Source organism: Eumetopias jubatus, unplaced genomic scaffold (assembly GCF_037043125.1).
Source record: "Eumetopias jubatus isolate StellerSeaLion01/CBP00866 unplaced genomic scaffold, mEumJub1_p1.0 scaffold_17, whole genome shotgun sequence".
Classification (NCBI taxonomy): domain Eukaryota; kingdom Metazoa; phylum Chordata; class Mammalia; order Carnivora; family Otariidae; genus Eumetopias; species Eumetopias jubatus.
Genome location: NW_028274823.1, coordinates 80,356,677 through 80,366,712, shown reverse-complemented (window position 1 = coordinate 80,366,712; position 10,036 = coordinate 80,356,677). Strand labels below are relative to the sequence as shown.

Below are 10,036 nucleotides of genomic sequence, written 5' to 3'. Positions count from 1 at the left end.
CAGGGCGCGCTGTTTGAATTGATACCGATGAAAATGTCACTCCCTGGAGTTGTTCAGTGTACAACCTGCATGGCTGTGCATGGCAGGCTCAGGAGAGCATCTCCATCATTTCAGGCATGGAGTAGAGGGGAGGTGTGTGGAAGAAAGAGGCATTGCTTAAAATTGACTTTGTATCCTGGTTCCCGTATACACTCTGGGCATTATTTTTTTTAAAGATTTTATTTATATATTTGACAGAGAGAGAGCACAAGCAGGGGGGGAGGGTAGAGGGAGAAGCAGACTCCCCACTGAGCAGGAAGCCCAACGCAGGGCTCGATCCCAGGACCCTGGGATCATGACCTGAGCCGAAGGCAGATGCTTAACCGACGGAGCCACCCAGGTGCCCCTCACTCTGGGCATGATTATGAGCAAGTCATGTAACCACTCTGAGTCTTGATTTCCTCTGTAAAAAAGTGACAATGAAAAAGATCCTACAAGTTTGATAGGGTTAAATGAGGGCTAAATGAGACCAGGTAGATAACAGTGCCTCCCCCATGGAAGGGACTAAGAAATGACAGTTATCAGTATTGACTCGGACTGCCAAGCAGACACTGAAGGAAACAGACTTCCTCTATTTATAAAGAGAGATAATTATAATAATAGTACCCGGTATTTAAGTAGCATTTTACATATTACTATCAAAATAGCTTTTTTTTTTTTTTTTGTAGGCACGATGAGTAGATCCATTTTACAGATCACTTAAGTCACTTGCCCAAAGTCACCAAGTCAGGAAGTGAAAAGCCAAAACTCAAATCCCTGCTTTTGACTAAAAGGTCAATGTCCCTGGCTCTGAATGATTCAGCAGGAAACAATGGGCTAGGGGGAAGCATTTGAAGGAGGCTCAATGAGCAAAGTAGGGTTAGCCGTTGAGTTTCGTTGGCAGTGGGTCTCATGAACTCACTGATAGATGGCTATTTAAGATGCTTCCTTTTTCCCATCAGCCACCTTGGGACTGCTTTTGTGCAACCCAGGGACAAGAAGACAGAGCCTCAGCTCTCTCAGGCCATACAGACTTTACTAGAAGAGAAGAACAGAAACGTGCAATTCAAAAGTTGGCTCCAACCTTAATTCCTTCTATTTCACCAGGAAATGTGTGTTGTTTTCTCATCTCGATAAGAGGTGTGTGTGATGTGCCAAAATTGGAACCAGTTCAATCGCAACAAAAGGCCAAATTTCCAAGGGAGGTTACGATCCCTACCCCGGGCCTGGCCCAGAGTTGGAATCACCACTGCACACCTAAAACAACACACTCATGAAAACCAAGGACTCTGGCATCTAACTGCTTGGGTTTTTTTCCTGCTGTGTAAAACCTCGTACGTCGATTTTCTTTTCCTCTCTAAAACTGAGATCGTGGTTACTGAACACACTTTTTTTTTAAACCACCTGAGCCACCCAGGTGCCCCCTGAATATGCTTTTAACAAGGGAAGGAGGTTACATGGAGAAAGCAAGTAGGAGAACACTTGCCACAGAGTAGGTGCTCAATAAATTAGGAGTGCGTAATAATCCTAGACGTTTCTACATCTCATGTAACAGAGTTCAAAATACACGAAGCAAAAACTGATAGAACCAAGAGAAGAAACAGACACACCTGCAACTATAAGCAGAGATTTCAAAACCCATTTTCAGTCATTAATAGAACAAGTAGAAGGAAAACCAACATATAGGGGATAACAGAGAGCTTATGTCATTTTAACTTACCTTAATCTGAACTCCCACTCCTGTGCTCAGCGGTGGCCTTGGAGAAACAGCCCACGTTCCCAGTACAGGAATCCAGGTCCAGGCAGAAGAATGGACTCCATTCACAAAGAATCACAGTTGTTGGTTTTGACCAGCCTTGTGTTTTCCCTCTTGAGGATGGGCTCCACTTACTTGCCTTTATCTAGTCTTAACTCACAACTCACAGCTCCCCACAGTGCTGAGCCAACTGCCCTGGGGGGTGGAATTTGTCAATAACGTTTACAGGTAAATGTATCTGTCACTGCTGCTGGGGGAGTTCAACAAGCCATCAGCTAACCAAAAGCTTGGAAAGCAATTCACCCAAATTAGGAAAATTAGGAAAAGAAAGATGCATTGTGGAAAAAAACTCTGAAAAGTTCCAAAATATTCCCGGGAATCTAAAGGTCATACATAAAACCCAGGGCTTGTGTGTATGCTCAAGAAAGATGGGGAAAGGCCCTGAGCTTTCACCTCTGACTGACCTTCAGGCTCCGGGCAAGCAGGAAACGAAGATGAAGGCAGAGTTGTAAGCTGCCACGTTGACGGTTCAAAGTGTGTCCTAACAGAGTCCGCTTGCAGTGACTGGGGTATTTGTTGCTTCCAGGCATTTCAGGCTTTGGATAAACCACTAAACAAACTCAACAACGACAATCAGCGGGAACAACACAACCTGCAGAGGAGAAAGAGTCTCATTTATGGAGCTGCCATCCCATAATATTTGAAATGTCTGCTTTTCACAAAAATTACGAGCCATGCAAAGAAACAATCAAGTATGGCTCATTCACAGGAGGGGAAAGCAACTAAAAGACGCTGTCCCTAAGGAAACACTGTGGACTTAGTAGACAAAGACTTTATTTCTTTAAAGACTTAGTTATTTATTTGAGATAGAGAAAGAGCGAGCAGGGGCTGGGGCGCAGAGGGAGAGGAAGAGAGAGAATCCCAAGCAGACCCTGAGCTGAGCGCCGGAGCCTGACGCAGGGCTCAGTCTCACGACCCTGAGATAATGACCTGAGCCAAAACCAAGAGTCAGATGCTTAACTGACTGCACCACCCAGATGCCCCAACAAAAACTTTAAATCAACTGTCTTAAATATGCTTAAAGTTTTGTATATCACATATCTGATAAGGGTCTGGTGTCCAGAATATATAAAGAACTCTTACAACTCAATAACAAAGACCAAAAATAAAAAGGCAAAGGACATTAATAGGCATTTCTTCAAAGAAGATATACAAATGACCAGTAAGCACATGAGCAAATGCTTGACATCTTTAGTCATTAAGGAAATACAAATCAAACCACAGCAAAAGACCACTTTATGCCCACGAGAATGGCTACATTTTTTAAACACCCATGCATTTCTGGTGGGAATGAGAAATAACACATTTAGTTTTAGAACAGTGTGGCAATTTCTCAATAAAGTGTTACCGTATGGCCCAGTAATTCTAATCCTGGTTACACCCAAGAGACATGAAAACATATGTCCCCACAAAAAAATCTGCATGAATGTTCATAGCAGCATTATTCACAATAGCAGCCAAAGGGGGAAACGGCCCAAATGTCAAACAGCTGGTCAATGGATAGACAAAATGTAGTATACCCATACAATGAAATATTCAACAATAAAGAAGATAGGTACTGATAGATGCTACAACATGGATGAACCTCGAACATGTCATTTTACTTGAAAGAAGTCAGTCGAAAAAGGCCACACATTGTGTGATTCCACTCACACAGCCTCTGGCCATCACTTAGGATGTACCTATTTGGTGTCCACTCACAACTCCTAGACTGGTTGGCATCTAAGGGATTTCCTCCTTCCACCTGAAGTCAGAAAGATGTCACAGAACCTTTGTGGTTTTTTTTTTTTTAAGAGTTTATTTATTTGAGAGAGAGAGATAGCAAGGGAGAACATGAGCAGGGAGGAGAGGGAGAAGCAGGCTTCCCGCGGAGCAGGGAGCCCGATGCGGGGCTCGATCCCAGGACCCTGAGATCATGACCTGAGTCAAAGGCAGACGCTTAACGACTGAGCCCCCCAGGCGCCCCAGAACCCTTGTGTTTTAACCATGGTATCTTTGTGTACGAGAACCACAGTGACATCTCAACAGCAAAGAAGAGACATTTCATGGAAAGTCATGAAATGCAAAGGCAGGAACCATAGCAGGCTTAACACCTAGAACGGGGCATAGAGACCCCTCAGGAACCAAAGCAGCCGGCTGCTGTCTTTACTCTCCTTCCCCTCACTCTCTTTCCAGGGATGTGTGCATCTCATCGCTCCTCCCTGAAAATCTGCTCATCCTTCCTTTGTTCTGTAGACGAGCTTCCCGGTGCATCTCCATTCACAGGGCCCAAGATGGTAGCCCAAAATGGTCATCTCGACCTCCTTGTTTACATATCGTAAATTCCTGGGAGAGAGTCTATTTATTCCTCTGTGAAACAGATTTCCGACCAGGTCCAGAAAGCTGTGGCCACAATAGACGGATCATGTAGTACAACATGGCTACAGGAATCTAACCTGGCTGTGTACATGATGGGGGGAGGGGAGGTCCTCAGAGAAAGGGGTCTCAATTTTGTAGGCTCTCAAGTAGGTCTTCTTCCTTGTGAGGGTGTCTATTTCCAATAAGTCAGGAGTACAGATGGGCAAAAGATAGATCTTAGACTCTGTAGGTGTGTGTGTGCTTATCATGTTATTGTGATGTCCCCCGCCATATTTTTCTCATGGTGAATTGGCTCCAAAGCTAAAATTCATAAATGATTAATCATCATTGACATGATCATCATTATTTTTCAGTATAATTGATGTATAATAAGCTACATATATTTAAAGTATACAATTTGATACATTTCAACATATCTATATATACACCCATGAAACCAGCACTACACAATCAAGATAGTGAACATAACCGTCTTCCCTAAAAGTTTCCTCGTGCCCCATGGTGATACATCTTTGAGGCCCACTCCCTCCCCTGAACAACTGCTGACCCACTTCCTGTCACAATGGATTCACTTGCGTTTTCGGAAGTTTTATGTGAATAGAACCATAGAGGACATACTCTTTCTGTCTGGCTTCCCTTAATTATCGTAATTATAAGATTCATCCTTGTTGTCGCAGGTACAAATAGTCTCATTCCTCATTGCTGAGTTCATTGTACTCCATGATATGGATGCTTTCTTAAACATTCTCTAAACAGAGATTGTCAGGGTTCACAGGGACATAGTAAAAGTTCACACCGATTACCCGCAAAACTATATGGCGGGATAGATCTTAGCCAAGTGCGGAATAAACACCTCACTCAAGTTGCTAAAAGTTAGCAGAGCTAATTATGTTGTGTTTATGCGAGTGATTAACAAAGACTATGGATTGCAACGATTTCTACTCAGCAGGAGGCTCTGAGGATCTGAGGGTGGGAGGGAATCAGCAGGGAGGCACCGGGGGGAGCACAGGTCTTAGTTCTAGCCCAGCTGTGTGACCCAGGAGAAGTCACTTCCCATGCCTGAGCCTCAGTTTCCTTATTCGCCAAATAGGGAAACCAGACAGTGCTGTCTCAGCCTTAGCATTTGTACAATCTCCTTGGCTTGACAGTGTCAGCCCGTGAGCTATCTTCCCTCGGCTCTGCTGGATCTCATCAAACCCACTGCCAAGGATGAGCCCTCTTGTCCATTTTCACTGGGAACTCAAAGTGCCTGGTAGGGGGTAAGTTTTTTTCCACTTAGTGTCCAAATACAGGAGGCTTCTTTCAAAAGCCCTGAGCTCCCAAATTCTAGTTCTGTAGCCAGCTGCAGCTCTTGGCTTGGCATTCATCCTTGGCACCAAGAGAAAGAAGAGCCCTCTTCTGGAGCGTCTCAGCTCGGGGTTCCTTCTGCAAACTCGCTGCCCGGGGGCCAGCTTCCTCTGTCTCTGGTCACTCGGAAGTGCCCTCCCCTCCTGTATTCTCCTGAGATTTAGCAGGGAGGCAAGAACCAGGGCTTAAAGAGGGGAGGGTTTCAAGGAAGGGAGGTCGGCATGAGCCCTCGAGGCAGGGCGATGGAGGAAGGGGGGATGCAGGATCGCTGTGGCAGAGATGGATGGAGACAGGAGCCACATCACCTCAGCACCTTCCAGACATGCCCAAGGTCCACGTCATCACACAGTGCACGCGGAGCATCCATTCCTCCCTCAGCATCCACCTGCTCTGTCTCCTTAGGTCTCCACAGCAGCCTGAGGACCAAGGCAACCCACTTCCCGTTTACCCCCAACCTCCACCCATTTCACAGAGAGGGAAACTGATGTCCCAAGGGACTCAATGGTTTCCCGCAAAATGGAAAATCAGGGAGCTCAGCCACAGCCTGTTCGGGCTTCAAACCCCAAAGCCTGCATGCCAGACACTGACTGAGCACCTGCCAAGGAATCAAAGATCTGTAATCCGTGGCCTCTTCTTTCAGACACCTCTCTCTCCAATAGCAAAGGCAGAGAGTGGAGTTTCCAAAAGAGGGGCCAAGGAAGGGCTGTAGGCACGAGGAGAGGGGACAGGAGGCTCCTGCTGCAGGGAGCGAGGAGAACCTTGCTTTTCCTCCGTCCTGCCCTTTCTGTCAGTCCGCCGAGCAAGCTGCCCATAGAAGCTGGGGAAGACAGACAACTTAAGTTTCTCTTCTTGTTTTGAGCCGTGATCAAAAAGTACAGAAAAAGGAAATAAGCAAAAGATATTTAGAGGGAGGAAATGCCCTTGGGCTTTTTTCTAAAAATTTCTGTTCACATTAACTTGCACTTTTTTTTTTAACTTTCATAAACCCTTTAATGCATCCTAGCTGAAGAAGAGACTGAGAGACTCTGAATGACTGGCTTTCTGGTCTGGTACCCCAAAAAAGGGTTAACTGTGATTATACCTGCAGTGGAAATGAGTTCACTGAGTGGGGATGGAAGTTACTCTACTTCACACTGTTCTCAAGTGTTTGAAATTTTTCCATGAGCCTGTTAGTCTCCAGAGACATCCACATCCAAGTAATGGGCGGGGGGGGGGGGGGAAGGGGGCAGGGTCTGAGGGCAGTGGCTGGGGAGGAATAGCAGACAGAGGCCATTGGTTGGTGTTGCAGGGCAATTGTGGAGAGTTTCACAAGCATCCAAAGACCTGAGTACGAGAACTGGCTCCAACGTCTAGTGCTCTAATAACCGGGAGCAAGTCAGCAAGTCACTTAACCTTGTGCAGGTACCAATTCTCCATCCGTAACACGGGACAGTCATCATAATGGTAATAATAGCAACCATCCTATCTCCCTTCGAAAGTAAGGAGCAAGTGAAACAATGTGAGAGTGTGAACATGCACGCAGAAGTGAAGTATTTCACTCATTATTATGAGGCTCTTCAACTATCTGAAAAACTGCTCCTCCTCTCCTCTCCCCTTCCTCGCCTGCCAAGGTATTAAAAACCGATAAAACATCCATTGAGAGAAAGTGTTTCCAGACCCAAATAATTTCCACGGGTACAATTTGCCCGAAATGCAAAATTTCCTTATACACTGAAGCTACATGAGACATTTTACAAAGTCTTTGAGTGAGCTGTGATAAATTGTCATTATCTCAGATCTGTAGGCATTTGGGGGCGGGGGGTGCCCGGAGCTGCTCAAAACAACTGATAGTTGTACCATGTACTTCACGCCTGCCCGTTGCTTCCTCTGTTTTTTCTCTGCGCAGTCTGTTGCTCATCACACTCCCTCCAAGGCAGCACGCTCCTCTTACCTCTGACGGCCTGTTTGCACGGACCTCACTTTTACGCATCAATATAATCCTTAAGACCTGGTGTGGAGCCTCTGCAGACAGAGGAGGAGGTAGCTTTGGTGAAGAAGCCCAAAGAGCACATGTTTTGGGAGGGAACATGAGAAAATCAGCAGAGCAGCAGGGCATTCCGACTGCAACTTTGCCAAAGATTGGGAAAGCATGAACACACCTCCCAGCAATCTCATTTGGCAGGTTGTGGAAACCAGGTCTTTAGATGGATGCTTCACCTTTAAACAGGACAGTTTGGTTCATATATAATGAGCCTAGAATTACATGCAAAGTTGCCATTCTTTATACTTTTCTGTCTGAATTGTCTTGATGTTTTACTTTCCCCTATATAACCCTAAGCCAAAGAGAAAATGAAAACAATTAGGTAGCAGCCGCTTGGGATGAGGTACATGACGGGTAACAGGTGTGTGGTCGGTCAGAGGGACATTTACTGTGGCATGTAATCTGGTAGAACATCTGGAACACAATCCCCTTTTACAGATGAGGAACCAGGGACCTGGGGCCAAATTTCACTTTTTCTCTCTTTGACAAAGGGGTATGTAACTTGCATGTATGTCTTTACTTAAGAAAAGCAAATACCCCAAAATCCCCAGTTGCAGAGCTGTGTGTATGATGGGTCACTTACTCTAGATGGATTCATAAAAAAAGGAGGGCTGACTCAGAATCTCTTTCTCTATCAGCCCTTCTCATGCACAGATTTGACTCGCCAGTTTTGCAAAGCAAGGCACTCCACTCATTCTATTCATCCCCCAACACCACTGTCCTCCAAATAATCAAGTGGTTGAGCAGGGTTGATCTCTCTGAAACTTGAAAGGGTATTTCTTTGAGTTGCTTGCTATGCAGAAACCAGCTGAAAATTATTCAGAACAATAGTGGTTTTCCCTCTGTGCAATGACTGGACCCAAACAAATTGATCCCTTCTCCCGCCTCCGCCTCGCCTACAAATCCCCCACAAAACAGCCCACCACCAGATTCCTCTCCTTCTAGGGCTGATGGAGGCTCTGAAAGACACCTGTCGGCCCAGCTCCCTCTTCTGGTTTTAGTATCCGTCAGTCTAAATGCCAGTGAAACAGTAGCCGGGACTGGTTTGGTTTATGTTCTGTTCTTTTTTTTTTTTTTAATACAAATAACATTTCTTTCAATATAAATATACAGTTACATGAAAAAATAGAAAAAAGCACACCGATTGTGATTACTGTCCAGCAGGAACATGTTTTGTCGCTAACAGAGTCAGAGATCACATTCTCCATAAGAACACGTTATTTTAGCCTATTTCAAGGACACTTTCAAACATAAGACCTTCCTTGTCTGACAGTCAAATCCTCTTTGAGATGATTTAAATATGCCAGTGATGAGTGTCTAACATATCCAGGAATCAAGGCTATTGAAGTGAGCTAGAATCTGACTCCAAGAATACAACTGTCAATACACGGAAACGATATAAATCACTTCATCAGACTGTGAAAATACATCCGATTTTAAATCTCCAGCAGGTAATCAATTACTTACAAAAACAAAACAAGACACAACAGCTCAGGTGTGTTTCTCCTGACTGAAGCTGAAGTGCCCTGCGGCAGTCCTGGGTTGGGGGGGGCGTGGGGAAGGGGGCGTCCCCCCCCCCCCGGGGTATACCAGCCCGGCCGGGAGGCTGCGAGTCACTTGGACCGCAGAGTGCCCAGGATTCTGTCCCAGTGCGTGAAGTAAGGGGCAAAGTTGCAGTTGAACTGCGAGTGGTGCAGGTCGTGGTGCGTGACGCCGCCGTACCACCCGAAGGGTACCAGTCTGTGCGTGGACCAGGGGAAGTCGTAGCCGGAGTGGTCCTCCACCGACAGCCAGATGTTGAGCACGTGGAACACCAGGACGGTGAGCGGATGGCACTGCAGCAGCGTGACGTTCACCGCGTCGAAGAAGCCCAAGGAGAACAGCTCCCAGGCGCTCATGTACTGCGTGGCCAGGGCGAACGAGGCCGAGTTGCGGTGGTGCATCTTGTGGAAGGTGCGGTAGAGCCAGGGCACCTTGTGATGGAGCACGTGCCACGCGAAGAACTCCGCGTCGAAGAGGAGCAGGCAGCCCAGGACGTGGCGCGCCAGCTGCAGCAGCTCGGGGGCTTCGCGGGGCCAGGGGGCCGGGCCGCAGGCCCAGGACAGCAGCGTCAAGGGGAGCACGAACACGGCGTGCTGGTAGAGGGTCTGCCCCAGGCAGGGCAGCATCTGCCGCGCCGTCGGCGAGAAGTCCGGGTGGATCTTGTAGCGCCGCAGCGCGGGCACCCAGGGGCACAGGACGTCCAGCACCACGAAGGGCAGGCAGAAGCCCACGTACGTGCTGATGGAAAAGATGACCGCGAACAGGGGCGACTGCGTGAGCGCGTCCCGGGCGCGCAGCTGGTCCCAGAGCGGCTGCAGGACCAGCTGGTCCGAGCTGCCGAGGATGTGGAGCTCAGACGTGTTGCGGCAGCTCATGGTGAGGCTGTGCCGGGGCCGCTCGGGTCCCGCCGACTTTTCTTAGCGCCGCGGCCCCGC

The 10,036-nt window shown here is 47.2% G+C and overlaps 1 protein-coding gene across 1 annotated transcript; it reads right to left on the bottom strand.

Annotated features, from left to right (window-relative positions):
- Window positions 1–9,172: 9,172 nt before the first annotated feature.
- Window positions 9,173–10,036, bottom strand: CH25H (cholesterol 25-hydroxylase). Its single transcript, XM_028104457.1, has one exon. The coding sequence runs from the start codon at window positions 9,974–9,976 to the stop codon at window positions 9,173–9,175; it is 804 nt and encodes a 267-aa protein (XP_027960258.1). The 5' UTR covers window positions 9,977–10,036.

Bases quoted from the DNA above. Each gene is read 5' to 3' on its own strand.
- CH25H (XM_028104457.1), bottom strand. From the start codon at position 9,976: ATGAGCTGCCGCAACACGTCTGAGCTCCACATCCTCGGCAGCTCGGAC.